Source organism: Balaenoptera physalus (assembly GCF_965194825.1).
Source record: "Balaenoptera physalus genome assembly, chromosome: 12".
Lineage (NCBI taxonomy): Eukaryota > Metazoa > Chordata > Mammalia > Artiodactyla > Balaenopteridae > Balaenoptera > Balaenoptera physalus.
The window spans coordinates 8,808,376-8,831,200 of NC_138897.1; the positions used below are offsets into that span (position 1 = coordinate 8,808,376).

Here is a 22,825-nt window from a genome sequence, read left to right on the forward strand (position 1 = left end):
TATTTTATACAGAGATGTAAGTATGTATCCCAGCCCCTGTCAGAACATCAAATCCAAGTGCAGTGTAGTAGCGCGGTGTAGTTCCCTATTGTTGCTGTAACAAATTATAATGCACTTAGAGGTTTAAACAACACAAATATATTATCTTAGAATTCTAGAGGTCAGAAGTCTGGCATGGGTCTTACTTGGCTAAAACTTCCACTTTGAACTTCTAGCCTCCAGAACTATGAGAGAATAAATTTCTGATGTTTAAGCAACCAGGTTTGTGATGATTTGTTATGACAACCCTAGAAAATGAATACAGTCATCTCCTTTGGAATCCTGTTACTTCTGGCTACCCTTCATGAAGTTGGGGTCCTTCCTCAAAAAGAATATGCACTGAATTATGTATTGTATGCTGTTATCTGTATTACGTGCTATAATGCAGCATTCACGGGGGCAGGGATTTTTATCATTATTATTATTATCTGTTTGCTTCTCTTCCCACAGTACCTACAAGAGGACCTGTTGGTTTTTTTTTATGTTTAATAATATGGTCCCTCAGGACACAGCATCATTCAGATTCTTGCCAAAATTCAACTACATTTTTGAAATAGCATAGTATCTTGGTAATTAAGTCTGTTATAAAACAAGAATGCAAGAATACATGCAAAATTCACCACAAAAAACACTGAAGTTATTTTCTTACAAATCTTGGAACCACACATCTGAATAAACTCTAATACCTCAACACAATTTTGACTGGAGAAACTGTATAACTACCTCACCCTCACATCTACAAATACTAAGAGGATTTTCATAACGAATTCAGGACTTAAATAGGATGAGAAAATTTTTTTTGGCACTAAATTTGCAGCAGAGTTCAACTTCGTTTTGTGTACCTCTAGAAAAATAAAAAGACTTTCAGGGAAACACAGTTCTGTACGTTAAATCTCCTCATATTCCAGTATGATCACTACCTTAACAAGATAAATAGTTTTTCCAGACACTGAAATGCTGCTTCTGAATGTCCAAATTTAAAAAATTTAATTGCTGAAATATGCCTGGTAGAGTTTATGAGGAAGCCCATGTTTTTCAGCTCAGCATAGGTAAGAAATTTATACTTATCTCTCTCAGGTTTTGCCATAGAGAAGCCTAGATTTCTGCTAATAAGAATGTGGTCAATATAAGTTTTTCGATCCCTCTACTACTGTCCAGATATTTACATAGATACTGAATAACCTAGTTTCATTGTCACTTTAAATATATTGTGTTGGTAACTAGTAGTTGGGGAAATTATTTAATGTTATGCCATTTATAAGTAATAAAAATATAATCTATATCATGGAATACACCTCTCCAAATAGATATAAAAATATAAAATACATTAGGGAGTACTTTTCTGCAACACACATATGAAAAGAAATCTACCCATATTTCACATGTATTATTAAGCACGCCTGTGTATGTGATTATGATCATGTCTTTCCCTTTTCTTTTTATATATAACACATACTTGATAGCTAGAAGCCAAATACCACTTGCATATCCTAATTCCCTGTTTTCTCTTGAAATAGAAGAGTTTTTTTAACCTACTTAAACTCTATTTTCCTTTAAAAACTGCTAATTATAAAGAATATATTTGCAGTATTATTTGCTATTAATACTGCAATGAATTTTTAATTTATTAGAAAATAAATTTTGATTTATTGGAATTTATTGGGAACTCATTTCAAATTTTCTTAAATGAAGAAGAAAATTCCTTGACACAAACAACTGATAATCCCAGGGGCATCTTAATCCAGGCCATGTTGAAGGCAGAGGCTCAGTGTGTCTCCTGGTCAGGTCCCTCTCCAGGCTTCTGCTCTCGCTTTTCCAGGTGGCTCCATGTGATGGGAAGATGGCTTTTACAGCTCTAAAGCTATATTTTCTCAGGTTTAATTTTAACAGACAAGAAAATGTGTCTCTAAAAAGTCTAAGCATCATTACACTAAATTGTCTCTGATATGGTTACTTGCCCATACTAGTGTGTGTGCCCAGAAAACTTAAATATTTTAATTAGCTAAAGATGAATCACCCAACCTAGAGGTAGAGGGGGTGTCAGCCCTAACCACAAGATGGGGCCTGAAATTTGGGGATGGAGTTGAACCTAGAGGAAAACCAATGCATGCTAAGTAGAAGCCAGGTGAACAGAGGTTAGGGGCCCCTAAACAACGACCATCCACAAGGATTTAGAAGGCAAAATGAGTGTTGAATCTCCAAAAGTATTTAATTTTCTAAGTTTTGCTTTGATAAAATAGAGATTTATGTGTAGATTTTATATCTTCTGATCTCAGGTGACCATGTCATTATTCTAAAAAAAAAAAAAAAATTAGGAACTTCTTACCTGTCTTTATCATCTTGGATTTATCACTATTTGGCCTACCACATTGTCATATGTATATGTGACAGTGTCTTGTGTATATGTAGCTCTGCATGTCTGTGTGTATAAAGACGGGAAAATGTAATATGTGTTTCTATAGTATGCATATGGCAAACAAAAGGAGTGGGCATATTCTTATGTCAGGAGTGACATAGTATCACCCTGTCCATTTTCTACTTGAGATTTATTTTCAGGTTGTATACCAATAAAAATAACTCTGTATTTATAAGGTGAGGCAAACACTGATTGTACTTTAGGCTTTTGGGATAAAAAGAGATAAAGATTCAGAGCAAAACATTGCCATTCTTAGGTAAATAAGTAATCAACAAGTATTTTGCAGAGGATGGTAACAGAAAACTTCCAAAATAACCATTTGACACAGGCTTGATAATTAAAGAAACTAAACTATGTCATTAGCATACACCAAGAATAATCTGAATTCATGGAGGAAGTCCCTAAAATATACAAAGGTAATTTAATTTCAGTGCTGATACATTTGGACAGAGAACAACAGGATCTAAGGATAAAGCAACTTGAAAAGATCATAACGTAACAATTCCTTTAGCTGTACCAACTAAGTAAGTATAACCCCCAGATCCTTCCAGGGGGGTAGTTAGGAGGTTAATTTACGAGATCCCATGACCCTTTCTTTGTGCTTGCCCTACCACTTCCACGGCACACGAACTCTGGCTGAGCAAGTTTCCTCCCTAGACCCACCAGCATTCCTTGAAATTCTATCACCAGCCCAGGGACTTGGGAGACAGTAGACACAGACTGCAGAGTCTCAGAACCTCAGCTTTCTTCCAAGTATCTCTCCCCAAAGCCATGAGACACTTAAAATGATCTCAGAAAAGAAAAGAAAAAAGAAAAGAAAAGAAAAGAAAATTAGTGGTTTTCAAGGAACTTGATTTCCCCCAAAAGATAGTAGCAAATGAGTAGCAAATTTGCTTCACCAGTAGCAAGTGAGCTCTTGCCCTTCTTCACTTGGTGTGCAATGCTCTTATATCACTCTTCCAGGTAACTATTTCCTTCCATCTTTCTGATCTCAATCGGAATCATCATTTCCCAGGAAGAAGCAATAACATGAATCTACTAATTTGCAGCATTTAACAGAGGCAGCATTTAACAGATTCACCATTGTAGATCTCTATGCTGATGACTTGATTTGACTGTAGTTTTTCAGGAGGACAGCCGTAATAGTGTGTGTCTTGCCACCCTTATATCCCCTACCTACACTGTGTCTGTCTGAAACATACAATAGAGTGACTATAGCAACATTTTTCCAGACTCTTTCTAGTTCTCCCTTCTGTAATGCTAAACATTTGTGTTTTCCTGAGTCTCTTGTAGCTAGAGTTTCAGATTAAGATTTAGATGCTGGAAAAGAGATGCTCTCAAGCGAGGCTTGGATTTGGAGCTGATTTTAGTGAGAAGAGAGGCAACAAGAAGTTACAGAGCTAGCAGGCCCAATGCTATGGGTGAGTTCCTTACCCCCAGCTTGTAGATAAGGTGGAGTGATCATGGAGGTATGGATGAAACAGGGACATCTGAGCCCCGTATCCTCCTGATACCTTCCCGGGGGAACCCATTCTCTAGTGAGGCTCATTCCATGGTGGCCTACCAGGAGTCTTTCCTGTACGTCCAAAGCAGAGTCTGCTCCCCCAATCCTTTGAAATCATCTGATTCCTTGCATTGTATACTTTTGTTATTTATCTATTTTCTGATCCCTACAACCGAACTCTGAGTGATACAGAATTCAGTAAATGTTTGTTGATTAAATCAATAGACTAATGAAAGTAGGTGCTACCTGGCTTTAAATGAAATTTCTTATACCTACACTGGATAAGATGAGATAATTTGAACCTTTTATAAAATCATGTCTTAATGTTATTTTTTTATTCTTTGTAAATTATATGTTACAAACACGTGAAATAAGTAGTGAGATGGATTACAACATTTGAAAGCTCGTGCTCCCTACATCACAGGAAAAAACCTGAAAATCCTTTTAACTCATTTTGAAAAAAAATTCTTCATTTATACTTCTCATACAGTTATTAAAACTAAAAGCAGACTGAAATTGATTTTTTTTCTTAAAATGGATTACCTGCTAATAAGCAAAAAGTGGATAAGACAAATCTAACAAGAAGAAAGAATAAAAGGGACATTTCTCATATGGCACAGGTTAGGCTAATAAGCAGTGACTCATTCAAATATAGACTAGAAAACATTAAAACTCAGATAATTATCTGGAGAGAAGGACACATTTGGGTTTTAAAAATGTGTAGATCTGAATTTTTTTTCTTTTTCCTGTATTGTACATAGAGCCAAAGGACATAGTAGTAATTATAAGATGCTTGTTAATATGGGTAAAAAACACTCCAGCTACACCCCCCCCCCATCATGCCAAATACACAGTTTCTTTGGGAGAAACTGAATTAATTCTATCTGGCTTAAGGTAAGATAATTAAGTTCAAATGGCTAAAGGTAAAATTATTCTTGTAATACAGACTCAGCCAGCTAATTATTTCTCCATACGTTACTGCTCCCCTAAACCTGCCTCACCCTGGCATGGCAGACCTCTCACATTTCACTGCTTGTTCTCCACACTGTCAAGGACATGCCACTAAAACAGCCAACAACATGCCTCCAGTGCAAAGAGAACCAGATTTTCAAGCACTGGTGTAGCAGATTGGAAAATAAATTTCATTTGTGATATTTATTTAAATTAACTATAAAGTGTATAAAACACCCTTGAAAATAAATAATTAAAAATTACCATTAACAGAAGATATTTACCCCAATCATCGTCCTCCCTAAAGTTACACACACATACACACACACATGCACGCACACACACAGACTTCAGTAATGCCAAATCAGAACCAACCTGAAGCCATTTACAGTTATCACAAAGGGTATTATAAAATATTTTGAGAATGTTGATGTTAACTGGTGGTTTTCCAAATCTTAGAGCACAAAGAAGTCACCTAGCTATTTGTTTTAAAATATATACATTTCTAGTTCCCAAGTCACATGCCTACTAATTCAGAATTTCTATTTTCAGACAGCACCCTATCTGGGACAGATAGGATCGGGATCCGATGTTAAGAAACACTACTCCAGGAGATCAGAACATCTAATCTCTTTTTAAATTCCTTCTCTTCACCAAGTAAATTCTACCAAATGTACATGAAGTAACATGCTTTCAGAGCAATAGAAAATAGAATGTGAAATATGAATGTTATATGTAATTATTATTCTTGATTGATTTCCTATTCATTTTGCACTAAAACAGAACCACACTCACAAAAGAAAAAAAAAAGAAACTATGTAATAGAAAATTAAATAGAAATTGGTTAAAAAGCAAAGAGATGATTCTTGTTAGTTACTAATGTATTGATGCTTCCTCTCCTCGATTTTCCTAGAATTTAGAGAGAATTAGAGAGGCTGCCAAATGCTGTGGAGATTTAAATACTATTAAATTGAGCATAATAAAATGATAGGGAAACAGAAAGTGATGGCCAGTAGCAGAGAAATATGAAATGAAAATCTCTTAATTATGTCAACAACCATATTAAATTTAACTGTGTGAATTAAAAAGAAATAGATCCAGCAAGTGGAAAGAGTACACTAAGCTGTATCAGGAGCCAACAGCTATTTTAGTGAAAATAAACAAATTCCAAAGAAATATTACATTGTCCTCATGAACCTGAATGAGTGTCTTTATTTAAACCAGTAGCTAAATTTTGGAAAACATAATAGGATCATGAATTTGGGTGACGGAAGAGTCTCAGGTATTTATTCCAAACTCTTCTTTTAAAAATTAAAATACTAAAGCACAAAGAGTATTACTTCGCCAAAATTACTCAAATATTGAGCATGGACCCAGGATAAGAGTTTTTTTCTTTCATTCTTTAACCTCTGGTCCTATTTTCCTGTTATATATGAGGTGAATCACACATTTAGCGGTTACCACTTTCATTGAATAAAAATGTGGCATGCTCTCTGGAGCCTCTTTTATAAAGGAACTAATTTCATTCATGAGGGCTCTGCCCTCAGACCTAATCACTTCCCAAGGCCCCCACCTCCAAATACCATCACATTAGAGATTAGGTTTTAACCTCTGAATTTTGGAGAAACACAAATATTCAGCAGATCTCAATATTCCCAGAAGTCATCTACAGAGTCAAAGGAGTCCATATCAAAATACTTATGGCATTTTTTGCAGAAATGGAAAAGCTCATCCTCATATTGATAAGAAATTTCAATTGGCCCTGAATATCCAAAATGATATTGAAAAAGAAGAACAAAGTTGGAGGACTCCCATTTTCTGATTTTGAAACTTACTACAAAGGTAGGTGAATTCTCTGGCATAATAGTAAACATGTAGACCAATGGAATAGAACTGAGAATCCAGAAAATAAACCCATACATCTATTAACAACTGATTTTCAGCAAAGGTGCCAAGACCATTCAATAGGGAAAAAAGTAGTCTCTTCAACAAGTGGTGCTGGGGCAACTGGAAATCCATATGTAAAATAATGAAGTTGGACCCCTATCTTACAACCATATACAAAATTTAACTCAAATTGGATCAATGATCTAAACGTAACAGGTAAAATTATAAAAGTCTTAGGAGAAAACATAGGAGTAAATCATCATAACCTTGGATTTAGCAATGGATTCTTAGAAATGACACCTTAAAAGCATGAACAACAAGAGAAAAAATAAATAAATTGGAATTCATTAAAATTAAAAGCTGCATGCAAAAAATAAAAACTGCATGCATCAGAAGACATTATCAAGCAAGCGAAAAGATAACCTAAAGAGTGGTAGAAAATGTTTGCAAATCATATATCTGAGAAGGGTTTAGTATTCAGAATATACAAAGAACTCTCACAACTCAACAAAAAGGCAAACAACCCTATTAAAAATGGGCTAAAGGCTTGAATAGACATTTCTCTGAAGAAGATACACAAGTAGCCAAGAAGCACACAGAAAGATTTTCAACACTGTTAGTCACAAGGGAAATGCAAATCAAAACCACGACATGATATACCACTTCACACCCACTAGGATGGGTAAAATTTTTAAAAGACAAAAACAAAACCAAAAAAGAACAAGTGTTGCTGAGGATAGGAATTCTCATACATTGTGTCATAAAAAAAAAAAAAAAATTTTTCTTGGTCTTTCCAAAAGTTGTATATATAATTACCATATGACCCAGAAATTCTACTCCTAGATATATACTGAAAAGAATTGAAAACTGGTATCCAAATAAATACATGTACATGCATGTTCATAATAGCTCTGTTCAAAAGAACCAAAAGATGGAAACAACCCAAGTGTCCATTAGCCCATGAATGGATGAACAAATTGTGGTGTATCCATACAATCAAATACTATACAGCCAACAAAGGAATAAAGTACAGATGCTTGCTGCAAAGGGCATGAACCTCGAAAACCTTATGTTATGTTAAAGAAGCCAGACACAAAAGGTTACATGTATGATTCCATTCATATGAAATAGCCAGAATAGGTAAATCCATGGAGATGGGAAGCAGATTTGTGGTTGCTGGGGACTTGCAAGAGTTACTGTATAATGCTTAGAGGATTTCCTCTGGGGATGATGAAAATGTTTTGGAATCAGTTAGAGGTGATTGTACACTGTCAATATATTAAATGCCACTAAGTTATTCACTTTAAAATGGTTAATTTCATGTAATGTGATTTCACTTTAAGATAAAGAAAAATAAAGAAAAAAAAAATAGTGAATGTTTCAGACCTATTAAAGTTATCTGAGTTTCCATTAATCTTATAGTTTTATTTTAATTTGAGTTTTAGCTTTAATTTTAAAGAAATATTATAACCATAGTGTTTTGTCATTTTAAATAAGAAGCTAAATATTATTTTTTTATCACTGCTTTAAATCAAGCTAATATAAATCAACTGATAGCAGCTATGGGAACTGCCAGTCATTTTGTAATAAAATAGTGGATTATTAGTAGTATGCTAGTCATATCAAATACTAAATGAGATATAATTTCATACCTGAATATCACAACTTATAAAATTTCATGAAGTTCTAATTCTGTAAAATATAAGTGACCTAAAGTGTCAAAATTTACATCTTCATTTTAACTGGTTATGGGACAAAATGTAATTTATCTGATACACAAGAAGGAGGTTTTAAAAGATGATAAAAGCTTCCATTAACCCTACAGACTTTGTTGCCCTCTAACATTTGCCCTGTAATAGAATAAAAGGGAGACTACAAGAATTAAAGATAAATCAAAATACACAATAAAATTTAAATAATGAAAATCAAAGTATAAACACATACATTTATTTATTAATCTGCCACACATTTATGAGAATGTGCCAACCTCTGTGGACTGAGATTTAATATTCATAATTTTAATTTAAGAAGACATGACAACATTTGGTGTTTTAGTAAGAGAAAGTGAAACTCCACCCAGCAATAATTTATTCCTAGAAATAATGCTTCATACATACAAAATCTTATGTGTGTACCTTTGCTCCAGTAGAGAATCACAAAACAGGAAGAAAACTAATACTCCTATTTTAGAATTAATCTTGTAGAAATCAATTCATCGCGTGTGTGTATGCACATATGTGTATGTGCCTGCATGTGTGTGTGTATTTGAGAAGGGGTGAAAGCAATCATATTATATTAAATTAAATGCCACCCTATTTTGCAGTATATCGATTTATTTCAGTTCAGTGGGGCACTTTCAGTAGATACCTTCCTTATGACACTAGTAAATGGTACTTAAGCATTTTTCTCTCCGCTAACTTCAGAAATTCTTGGGCAAAAGGACATTGTTCTGCCCAATCCACACAATCCCATTCACCTTTGTTAAAATGTATACAAAATCATGGGTGTGTTTCTAAGTTTCATGAAATAATTTATTTTGAAGAATGTCTTGTGTGTAGCCTAGTGTTTTGATATACATGCCATTCCTCAAAATAAATTATTTTCATTTTTTATAAACAAAATATAACATACTTCACATACAAAAGGGTTAAAATTTTCCATATATCTAAAAGTCTCTACAGTAATAAAAGTTTATACTAAAAACTATATTAAAAGTTGAAATTTCTAATGTATCTCAGAGAGAAAAGCTGGCTAAGAACAGCTAAAGGAAGACATAAAATGATAATATCTAATAACATCAAATTATAATGTTCTGTATTTAAATTACTAACATTTCACAACAGTAAAAGAATAGATAAAATTATTGTTTATTCTTAAACTGTTCAATAACTCTATGAGTAGAAGCAGGCTTTGGAAGAACAACAATGAATGGGGAAAAATTAACAGATCCATAGGTTTGACTGCTACACCACTGAATGGAAATAAAATATTTCTGAAGACAAAGTTGCCAAGCAAAATAAATACAATGCCATTCCTGTTGAAGGAATGGACACTGTCAGTAAATTCATTAGGAATTGACTTTGATGGCCTTTCCACTTTCAGATTAATTCATCATTTTCCTGAGACACATCAATTACCATTCTGTCACATTAACTTTCTGAGAATGACCCATTATGTGACCTGAATGAAGGGAATCAGTTACCAGAATGATTTAAGAAAACAAGCTTCCAAAGCGCTTCATGAGACCATGTCGACTAGTCCGTGGGGCTTTGCTCAGTCGAATACTGACCACTTTTTCCAATAACATTTCACTCGAAAAAGTACTGTTTGCAATGGGAAATACATATACCGCACATCAACAGAATTAAGGCTTCACAAGCACAAGAATCTGTGCCATACACTGAATAAAGCAAATCTGCCTTTACAGGATAGGTATCATAATTTAAAAAAAAAAATCCTTGGGAATTGCAGTTCTACTTTTCTCCATTACAGCAAAATGATGACATATTTTGATAAATATTAGGTTATATGTGTCTGTTTCCTCTTTGGTTGTTTTGTTATGTTTTATCACTTTATGGTGGTCACAAACCCCACTTTTCATTTCCTTTCCTCTCATTCATCTTTTCTTATCTTATTCTCTGTCTTGAAGTTCAAAGAAGTGAACAAAGGGAGAAACGGGACAAGTAAGAGCTCAGAAAGGGATTAGAATTAGTAAAGTACTTACAGCTGTTTATTTTTATTTTTTTCTTTTCACCAAGCCCTGCAGAAGATGGTCCTTTCTAACACAGTCCTCCAGGTAGGGTTTTCTCACTCTAAAGGGACCAGCAACTTTCAGTGTCTTTAAGGTATTTTACACACAACTCTGTAATTTCTAGATAACCCACAGCAATGCATATTATTCTCATCCATAGAGCTGCAGATGAATTTTGCCTGGTGGCAGTGCAATTTATGTCCTTACCCCTCACGGAAAAAAATCAGTTTTGCATCTATTAACCAAATTCATTTCAGCATTCCTGGTTGTCTCTTGTCTGATACTTAGATACTTCTCTCAGTTGGCTATAACATCTTACTGGTTTCTTCAGGAATGAATGGATTAAATAAAACCTTTCACGTGTGTTCATTTTATGCCTGTATGAGATTTATGAGTTTAGCATTTTTTAAATGATTATATTTAATGATTATTAATTGAATAATATGTTAATCTGATTATGTTATATGGAGTGCTATTTTACAAATTTAAAATATTTTATATTATCCTTCATAACATGGAAACTCAAAAAGTAGGAGCTAAAAAAAGTATTAGTAATTTCTTTCCACATTACAGTGACATGAACACCCTACTTTAGATATTACCATAATTTTTAATACACTTCAAATTTTTAGTGACATTGATCTTGTGAAAGAAAATGAAGAACATTTTTTAACAAATATTTCGGGTAACTGAATTCAAATTTGCTGACTGCCTGGAATATGTTTTTAAAAATATGAAATATTAATGATCCCAACATATGTGTTTCTGCATATTCATAAGTATAAGTGGATTTTTTTTTAATGTTGTATGGAGATACACAGACTAATATCAGGCATCCCAGTACACTTACCTATTGGCCGTGGAGTCAGAGTTTCAAATGTAGCTCCATTGTTCTCCTTTTAAACCACACACTTTGATTCCTTTATGTTTTCCAAAGCTATTCTCAAGCATCTTTGCCATCATTTAAAATGCAGCTTCATTCTGATAAGAGTATACTCAATACTGCTGCCGAAGGTCCATTATCAGATATCAGTTGTTCTGTCGATTATACTAAAGCCATGGAACAGTGCAACTATTACCCAAAGCAATGACAAACCAAAAGATCCACATGCTGAAGTTGTTCTAGAAAAGTCTGTGGCAGTGGCTTATGCTTTAAAAATAATTTGCTACTACTAGAGTAATAATTTTCCAATCTAGCCATTAAAAATTCAGGTATAGTGCTTTTTATTAATTGTAAAAAATTGATGCACACATAGCCTTAAACATAAGCTATAAAAGCAACTACCAGATGGAGATTTATGTGATGAAATCACTCGTGTGAGAAAGAATCTTTGTCGTTAAATTAATAGTACAATTTAAAATTGAAAGCCATTTTCTTTAAAAATGCATTCCCTATAATACTAAAGCCAAAGACACTTTGTAAAATCCTCCCCTCCAAAATAAGTAGGATTTATAAAAAGTTCATTGAATAATGAGATTGTTAAGACTCAAGAAATTAACAAAATTTATTGATATGGAGATTTCTATGAGCAGCAAGTAGACTTGTATCTGCCACAAATATTTGTTAAATGTGATTAGATGTAAATATAATGTGGTAAGATATCTTACATCTCTTTGAGAGGCCGATGATGAGTGATGTTTACAGTTGTGTCTCTTATATGCCAGCACCTATTTGCCCATCTCACTCATATATAGTACTTTTATGCATTTAGATATCTGGTAATTCTATAGGGTACTTATATGCATACATATACATGTTACTCCTTTATGGTACTTATGCACATAATTTTATACATATAGATTAGTTTTTATTGAAATGTTAAAACCATAATTTAGCTTTGTGTTATAATGACATCTATACTATTCCCTGGCCTTTGGCATGTTCCACATGCAGCTTTGATTCATTTGACATTTGGGGACATCTGAATCTTGATATTTTGACCTATGGGGATCTCTGTGGCACCAAGGATTTTGACCCGCAGCTGCTGCATGACAAGTAATTATTCTGGTTTAAGTGGTGAGTCTGAATTCTTAATGAAGATTGTAAAAAATTGCTAACACCTCCTCCCAGCCATCAAAATGATATACACTTAGGGAATAGTCTTCTGACTGATGAGCACACCCACTGAGTTGTTCAGACCTTCCAGAATCTTCCCAGTTTCCAAGGTCTGTTCAGTTCTAGGCCAAAGAACTACACTGGTCCCAAAGAGCCCAGGTCTAAACTTAGGGTGGCCTGTTAACAGGACAAGCGACTGGCATACATACTAGCTCCAAACAGACCCCAATCAGCCCTCATATTTCCTAAATGACACACTTTATGCTATAACGGTTTGATATAACTAGAAAGGCATCAAAGTGGAATAGAGTGAATTACTTCTTCATCTGAGTTCCCATTCCACTTTACTCTTAGCAATCATCACAATGTAATATTGATAACAATTTATGTGTATATTGTTACACATAGATATATTGTGTATATCTCCCCAGACAGACTCTAAGCCCATGCTAGGCAGGGATAAATGTTCATTCATCTTGGGACTTCCCTGGTAGTGCAGTGGTTAAGAATCTACCTGCCAATGCAGGGGACACGGGTTCGAACCCTAGTCCAGGAAGATCCCACATGCTGTGGAGCAACTAAGCCTGTGCACCACAACTACTGAGCCTGCACTCTAGAGCCCACAAGCCACAACTACTGAGCCTGCGTGCCACAACTACTGAAGCCCATGCGCCTAGCACCCATGCTCTGCAACAAGAGAAGCCACCGCAGCGCACCGCAACGAAGAGTAGCCCCCGCTCGCCGCAACTAGAGAAAGCCTGCACACAGCAAAGAAGACCCAACGCAGCCAAAAATAAATGAAAAAGAAAAAAAAAGATTCATTCATCTTTACATCACCAGCATCTAGAGCAGTGACTGACAAAGAGTATAATATAAATAAATGCTTGTTCTGTTCAAGTGAACCAAAGGGAAACAGTTATTTTGATGACCAAAACTTGTTCCGTAATTGAAACAATTATGCTTTCACAATTGGCAATCTGCAGAAATTTCTCTACAGATTTATCAGTTGTGTACATGTCAGAACCATACACCATTACGGATGGTTTATGAATCCGTATAATAGAAAACTATGATCACTGACTATAACAGTTAACTTTAGATATTTGCATTGCCAAGTCATGAAACACTAATCCAATTTAATCTTGCATTTGCAATAAATCCCTAAAATCACAAAGAATAAGGAAAAATAATATGGAATTCAATTTTTCTGCCCATTTAGCTATTAGAGCTCATATGAGTATGAACTACTTACATAACTCAAAAATATGAACTTTTCAAACTCACTTTTAACTCACTGTTAAAGGAATTGAGTGAAAAAAATAGAATTGTGTATTAAGGTACTATAGATACTTTCACGGAAGAAATAGAAACAAGCTGTATATGTTTTGTAGCATAATGACACTAAAACACATAAATTACACCTGCCACTAAGAGAATATTTTTAAAATCTAAAAACCATTTATCAAACAAATCCCATCCATAGCAGTAAATATGTCTGTTGGCTTTAGGACAAAACAATTCCAAAACAACCTAAATTTCACAAAGTCAAAATTTGAATTTAATTCTGGTTTTAACATTTATGTCATAGCCTATAAAGGCTATTTGTAACACGATGTGTTTAATTGACTCAAAAATACTTTTTCTGAGACTAACTAAAAAGAAACCAAATAGGAGTGAACCAGCTACATTTAAATATTTACACAGATACTTACCATAGCTACTGACAAATGCTTATTACATAGTTGCCCAAACTAATGGAGAAATATACTCATTGAAAATAAGATCAGTTGCATGGAAAACTGAGACAAAGCTATAACAGGAAACCAAACACACAAAGGTTCATCCTTTACTTCATGTTTTTCTTCCTTTTGGAAAAGCTTGAAACTCTCAGATTTGTCATATTCTAACATCTTCATACAAAATTTGTCACACTCGCTTTTCCTATCATGAACAACATTTTATATATATTTTATATTACAATGGGAAAAGATCAAACTATCAGATATGAGATAGTACAAAAGAAAATATTCAGATTTGAGGTATGTGAAAGTTAAAGCAGCATCCACTAGACATCAGGGCAGGAATATACAGAAAGTGAGAACATTTGCTTCCAAAGAGTACCCATACCTTGTTTTTTTCCTGTAGTTCAATTTGTGATTTCTTGAAATCAGGACCTTGAGAGTTTGCAATTAATCTATTTTTCCTATCCAGGAGCTCTTCCATGTCTTTCACCTGGAACTTTAGCCTTCTATTTTCTCTCTCCAGTCCTAGTTTTTCTGTTTCGAGTATCTCCCTCTTGTCCCACTCGGATGTATTTTCAGCCTGCAATCTCTCTAGCTAAACACAGAAAACACAGAGAAGCAACATGTAGCATTTGTAATTGCCAAAAGGCCAGGCACCCAGCAAACAGGCCTCCACTAAGAAAGGTTCATGGATATGTACATTTACACAATTTTTAAAAAGAAAACTCTATTTGTCTGAAAAGTTGAGGACAACACAAAAATCCTAAGACCAGATCATGCCCTAGATAAATACACCTGCCTTCTTGGTTATGGCACTATTTCTATAACCAAATAGACCATATTGTCAAATAAACACATTAAGTGAAAAACTGATAATATTTTGTCAATAATCTCCACTCAGTTGATGAACATTTATCAGTTTAGAAGGCACAAAATCATTTCTTGGGCAATTCTGGTTGGATGGATATAGTTCATGTATTCATTTACTCATTCATTCAGTTATTTACTATAGCTTTCAACTTGTAGGCACTGCAAAGAAAGACAAGTGAATGTAATAAAATATCATAAATGCCATGATTAAAGTACTATACAATATAGTCAAACTCACCCGAGTGAATGGCCAATTTGATTTTCAGGGAATAGAGGTTGGCAACATGATTAAAATATGAGGTATTTTAAAACTATTTGTTATGGATAAAGATTGAAAATTACTTATTTTTACACTTAGTTTTAAATGGCTTGATGGCAAAGTATTGAATAGTATTATACTATTTTAAAGTAGTTCTCATGACATTTTAAACTCTAAAAGAGACGTCAACATTAAGAAACTGTTAGACTTCAATACTAGCTTTGGAAATTAATTCTGATTAAAAAAGTCTAAAAACTGCTTTTTCATACACATATAATTGTGCCATTATTGTCGAAAATGTTCTGTTCCCAAATCTAAGTGAGGCTCTAGCTTCTAAAAAACAAGAAATTAAAATTACATTCTTGGCACTAGACCTTGTTTATCAATTAAATATAATAAACTAAGGGATCAAATTTTAGATGACGTGATTTGACATTTGGGATGCCTGTTTGGGATATGAGGTGAAAACAGTATTTCAAAATGCAATTTAGAACATGACATGTCTTTAATTATTAAGATTAATGCTTAAACTTTTTGACTAACATCACATCACTTATCAGAATGAAAATAATAAAGTTGTAATAAAAGTCACCAACTTAGTGATGAAATATTAATTTTAGGAGAATAAATGTACTCTTGGTCAAGGACAAATATGATGCTATGTCAAGTCTTTGTAAAATTGTAGGCATTTAAAAGAAATTGCTGAAGTCAGTTTTATACCTAATAACAGATAAGAGGTACAAATAGGATTTTAAATAAGTAATAGATGGTTTGAATGAGTAAACTCTAAATTAAAAAAAAAATAATTGAAGAAAGGAATTATATTAACAGTAATAACAACAAAGCTTATATAATGATGTGTGATTATTTACTATTTGAAGATTTTTAGTGACATACCAATTATCTGATAAATTTAGGTATATAACACATATCAAAAAAAGTAAAGGTTTTGTGAAAATTGGATCATAAATATTATTAGCAGTCTTATTTTTGATTTCATTTTTCAAAATTCTTTCTCGTAAGATTATTCTTTTCTAAGAATCATACGAAAATCTACCACCTTAAAAGCCATTCAATTAAATGCAAGTTAAAATGATGAAAGAAAGATCAGGTACTATTTTAAACTTTCAGGGTTTTTTGTAAGAAATTCTAATAACTGATCAAACTGAAATGGAATTCCATTGATTTGCTTCCAATGATCAAGAGAAACATTCTAGAACATTTTAATTCTAACTCTAATATGCTATGAATTTTAACTAATAGTGGGTACTACTCTTAAATGAATTTCAGGTAATACAGGACTTATTGAAAAATATTTTCTAAAAACTTTTAATGTAGAAGTACATTCTAACCAGAGTAAACACTAAAATATTTGTTGATTTAATGACCTCCAATTTTATGAATATTAAACATTGAGAAAAATATATAAATATCCAACTATTCAGCTGTTTAACAAATATTTATTGAGTATCTTTCAGGCACTGGATATACTATTGTCAAAATACAAGTATATATATAAGTATAAATTGGGCAGCATCTTGTAAAGGAGAAAAACCCCTGGATGTTATGGGAAAGACCTGCAGTAAATTAGGTAATCAGAGGAGGTTATTTGAAGAAACAATATTTAAGCTGAAACCTGAAGTTTAAGAAGGCAGAGAGGCAGAATCAAGCTAAGAGTATCTCAATAAAGGGAAGTAGGAAATAGGTTTGAACATTATAAGATCCAAGAGTCCAATCATGAAGTATTAGGAGTTCAGGAGAATAAGTATGAAAACAAGTAGTCACTGATGCTTAAAAGCAAGGGTGAATTTAAGAATCGTTTGAGTTTCTTGTGAAAAAATGTAATATTGTGATTATTCCCAAGGATGAAATATTGGGTCATTTATTTTATTTATATAGGTATATATGTATATATGTATGTGTTTATGTATTTGCTTCCTTCCTTCCTTCCAGTTTTACTGAGATATGATTGACATACAGCACTGTACACATTTAAGGTGTGCAGTATAACGATTCAGTCATTTCTAAACATATTCATGTATAAGCTCGATCTTCAGGAATTGTCATTGCTTGATACTGCTGAAAGGACATCAATAATAGACTGCAGTGAACTCGATAACTAGAACGTAAGTTTTATGAAACCAGAACTTTGTCATTTTGCTCATCAGCCTGGCACCTGACACGTGCTATGTCAGTGCTTCATAAGGACCTATTGAAGGAAGGAGAAAGTACATACTGGTAGTCTCCAGGAAAAAGCTCCTCTGTATTTCAATTACAATAATTGGGCACAAAGTGAAATTAAGATACCATCCTAGAAGAGCCAGTTATTTACTCACTATTACTTAATGCCAGTAGAATTTCTCAGTACATTTACTCTTAACTCTTATTAATGCTGTCATGGCTGCGTTGCATTTTGTGATAGGTGAATACAGCGAGGTAAAGAGAGGATTTTCAGTAAAATTACCTAGAATTGAGTCCCAATTCTTTTTATCCTGAGAGCCTCTATTTTTCATTTATAAAATATGAACAATATTTCCTACAGCTTAGCGTTATGAGGCAGGAATTATTTAGGGAAAATAGTTATTAAACTTTCAAACTCAACACAAATATTTCCTGTCATAAATATGTTTTCTAAAGAACAAAACATACCAACAGCCAATTCAAATAATGACAGGTGAAATACTGTATTATTTTTCATCATGTTTTATCAAAATGACATCTTATAAATGGACCTTTTCAACGGAGAAAAACCCCAACAGAATGCACAATATGGCGTTCTGCAGGCCAGTGAAGTGCCACCTAAAAACAATGTGCATGTTCCAGTAATTGATTGCAAATATTCAGAATTTTCATTTCAGACAAGTCAGCTATAAAACCTCATTACAAGCACTGTGATTTTGGAAGTAAGAGGTAAAAAGCAGGAAGCTTGTTATTTCCTAGCAGTAGGAGATTATTACCCTTTTACTGAAGACCTAATATATTCCTGGTAAAGAGCTATATAGGTTATTTCTTATCCTTACAATAATCCTGTAAGTTTGTATGTGCTACACAGGAGGAAACTGGAGTTCTAAGACTAGAAGTACTTCTCAAGGTGGGCAAAGAGTCCAAGCCATGGTTCACCTAAGGTGTCTCTGTGATTCCAGTCGTGAGTTCACCACTCCACCTACACCACGCTAACAGATAGCCACTGATGTATGCATATCCCCTTGCCATAGCAACCAACACACTCTGAATCCATTGTACTACACTGCAGCAAAGATTTTGTTGATGTTTTTCTTTTGTTTTGATATATTTTGGGGATTTTGATCCTTGCTTCATTGCAAATTAACTCAGGAGAAGTGATTCTGTAGACTCACATTCAAAAGTGTGGAAACTGAAACCTAAATGCAGTGTGCATATTGCTGATGCCACCCCTCCCCCTCCCCTGGATCTTTTAACACTCTTCCTCTAACCGTGTCGTGGAATCACAAATAAGAAGTGGGGACACGTCTTCCTAAATCAGTCTACTTCCCTCCTGTCCACAGTTAACTATAGCTCAGTGATAGTTCACTCCCTCTTTTACCAAAAGTCAACAGAGCAATGACTAATTTTAGTAACAGGTAATGTCATGTGTATTTTAGTTGCTTTAATTTCATTTAAAATCCTTGGAGAATTTCTAAAAGTAAGGAGCCCCAGAACTAATTTGAAACTAAATGTATGCCAAACTTAAATACAGGGAGAGGGATCCACATGCAGAAACAATTACTCTAGATACAGACACTAAACCTGAACAGAAATTAACCCAAAATGGATCACAGACCTGAATGTAAAGTACAAAACTATAAAACTCATAGAAGATAGATAGCTTAGGAGAAAATCTAGATGACCTTCGGTTTGGTGATGACTCTTTTAGATACATCACCAAAGGCATGATCCATGAACAAAATAATTGATAAGCTAGACTTCATTAAAATTAAAAACTGCTCTAGAAAGACAATGTCAAGAGAAAGAGAAAACAAGCCACAGACAAAGAAAAAATATTTGCAAAATATATCTAATAAAGAACTGTTATCCAAAATACACCAATAACTATGTAAATTCAACAATAAGAAAACAAACAACCCAACTAAAAATGGGCCCAAGACTTATGGATAACAGACATCTTACCAAAGAAGATATACAGATATCAAATAAGTATATGAAAAGATGTTCCACATCATATGTCATCAGGAAAATGCAAATTAAAACAATGAGGGGGTGGAGTCAAATGGCAGTGTGGGAAGGTGCAGAGTTAGCGTCTCCCCACAACTAGGGTGCCTGCCGGCTGCTGGTGGGGGACTCTGATGCCCAAGGAGGCGGGAGGGACCCCAAAGTGAACCGGTAGGACACAGGGGGACTGAGGGGGGAGGAGAAGTGGAGGCCAGACAGGATTGGCGTCCCTGAGGCCAGAGAGATTAGGAGAGGCAGGTGGGAGGGGCCCTGTGGGAGGAACGGGAGAGGAAGGGAGGGCAATTGCCCCACCCACTTGGGCATGGGAGCCTGCTGAGCTCCCAGGCGAGTCTCTGCCCTCCAAGGCCCCCCTGTACCCCCCAGCCTCATTGGTCCTGGGGGCATAGGAGGGAGGCCAGGGAGATCAGGAGAGGCAGGTGGGAGGGGCCCTCCCAGACCTGAGGAGCAGGAGAGGAGAGGAGGGCGTTTGCCCCACCCATTCGAGCCCAGGAAGCCTGCTGGGCTCCCAGGTGAGGTCCGCTGCCCTCTGAGAGCAGGGGTGGGAGGCACGCCTGGGCCCCTTCTGTACCTTGAGCCTAAGCCCCACCCCCACAGACCCCAGGGCCTTTTCCAGCCCTGGGGGTCCTAAGCATTGGCTCTGCCCACTGCCCAAACCTTCTACTTGCTTAGGCCCCGCCCTCCACAGCCAAGGCCTTTTCCCCCTTTTTTTTCTTTTTCTTTTCCCTCCTCCTCTTTTTTACTATTGTGGTACTGATGTACCTTCAAGTTGTTGATTCATCTATATTTTTATTTTTATATTCTTTCTAACATATCTGTTAGTTTCCCAGTCAAATTTTATTTTTTACTTTATTATTGTTCTTTTTTATTTTGCTGCACTTGTGGCTTGTGGGATCGTGGTTCACGAGCCCAGAGTTGGGCCAAAGCTCCTGTGGTGGGAGTTCTGAGTCCAAACCACTGGAGTAGCAGAGAACCTCAGACCCCAGGGAGTATTCACTGGAGTGGGGGCTCATGGAGTTCCTCATCTCAGCACCAAGACCCAGCTCTACCCAATAGCTAACAAACTTCAGTGTTGGAAGTCTCAAGCCAAACAACCAGTAAGACAGGAACACAATCCCACTCATAAAAAATGAGATGGCAAAAAAAATGTCACAGATGAAGAAGCAAGGTAAAACCTACAAGACCAAATAAATGAAGAGGAAATAGGCAATCTAACTGAAAAAGAATGCAGAATAATGAGAGTAAAGATGATCCAGAATCTCAGAAATAGAATGGAGGCACCAAATGAGAAAATACAAGAAATGTTTAACAAAGATCTAGAAGAACTAAAGAACAAACAAAGAGGAGCAGCATAATAACTGAAATGAAAAATACACAAGAAGGAATCAATAACAGAATAACTGAGGCAGAAGAACGAATAAGTGTGCTGGAAGACAAAGTGGTGGAAATAACTGCCGAGGAGCAGAATAAAGAAAAAAGAATGAAAAGAACTGAAGACAATCTCAGAGACCTCTGGGACAACACTAAATGCACTAACATTTGAATTATAGGGGTCCCAGAAGAAGAAGAGCAAAAGAAATGGTCTGAGAAAATATTTGAAGAGATTATACTTGAAAACTTCCCTAACATGGGAAAGGAAATAGTTACCCAAGTCCAGGAAGCACAGAGAGTCCCATACAGGATAAACCCTAGGAAAAACACACCAAGACACATATTAATCAAACTAAGAAAAATTAAAGTTAAAGAAAGAATATTAAAAGCAGAAAGGGAAAAACAAAAAATAACATACAAATGAATCCCCATAAGGTTATCAGCTGATTTTTCAGCAGAAACTCTAGGTGCCAGAAAGGAGTGGCAGGATATACTTAAAGTGATGAAAGAGAAAAACCTACAACCAAGATTACTCTACTCAGCAAGGATCTCATTCAGATTCGATGGAGAAGTCAAAAGCTTTTCAGACAAGCAAAAGCTAAGAGAATTCAGCACCACCAAACCAGCTTTAAAACAAATGCCAAAGAACCTTATCTAAGCGGGAAACACAAGAGAAGAAAAAGACCCACAAAAACAAACCCAGAACAATTAAGAAAATGGTAATAGGAACATACATACCGATAATAACCTTGAATGTAAATTGATTAAATGCCCCAACCAAAAGACACAGATTGACTGAATGGATACAAAAACAAGACCCATATATATGCTGTCTACAAGAGACCCACTTCAGACCTAGGGACACATACAGACTGAAAGTGAAGGGATGGAAAAAGATATTCCAAGTAAATGGAAATAAAAAGAGTATGAGATATGAGTAGCAATACTCATATCAGATAAAATATATTTTAAAATAAAGACTGTTACAATAAAATAAAGACAGTTACAAGAGATAAGGAGGGACATTACATAATGATCAAAGGATCAATCCAAGAAAAAGACATAACAATTATAAATGTTAATGCACCCAACATAGGGGCACCTCAATACATAAGGCAAATTCTAACAACCATGAAAGGAGAAATCGACAGTAACACATTAATAGTAGGAAACTTTAACACCCCACTTACACCAATGGACAGATCATCCAAACAGAAAATAAATAAGGAAACACAAGCTTTAAATGATGCAATAGACCAGACAGATCTAATTGATATTTATAGAACATTCCACCCAAAAGTGGCAGAATACCCTTTCTTCTCAAGTGCACACAGAACATTCTCCAGTATAGATCACATCTTGGGTCACAAACCAAGCCACGGAAAATTTAAGAAAATTGAAATCATATCAAGTATCTTTTCTGACCACAATGCTATGAGATTGGAAACCAGTTACAGAAAAAAAACTAAAAAACACAAATATATGGAGGTTAAACAGTACACTACTAAATAACCAAGCGATCACTGAAGAAGTCAAAGAAGAAATTAAAAAATACATAAAAACAAATGACAACGAAAACATGATGACCCAAAACCTATGGGACACAGCAAAAGCAGTTCTAAGAGGGAACTTTATAGCAATTCAATCTCACCTCAAGAAACAAGAAAAATCTCAAATAAACCATCTAAACCTACACTTAAAACAACTAGAGAAAGAAGAACAAAGAAAACCCGAAGTCAGTAGAAGGAAAGAAATCATAAAGATCAGAGCAGG

The 22,825-nt window shown here is 34.9% G+C and overlaps 1 protein-coding gene and 1 long non-coding RNA gene across 2 annotated transcripts in view; one reads left to right on the forward strand and one right to left on the reverse strand.

The window, feature by feature from the left end:
- The window catches only part of CCDC102B (coiled-coil domain containing 102B), a 234,522-nt gene that overhangs the window by 114,224 nt on the left and 97,473 nt on the right, over positions 1-22,825 (reverse strand). Inside the window, 1 exon segment of the mRNA XM_082415917.1 lies at positions 14,732-14,941. Coding sequence (XP_082272043.1) covers positions 14,732-14,941 — 210 coding nt within the window.
- Positions 1-22,825, forward strand: part of LOC309639127 — a 42,002-nt gene that overhangs the window by 15,309 nt on the left and 3,868 nt on the right. The gene's annotated exons all lie outside the window — the stretch shown is intronic.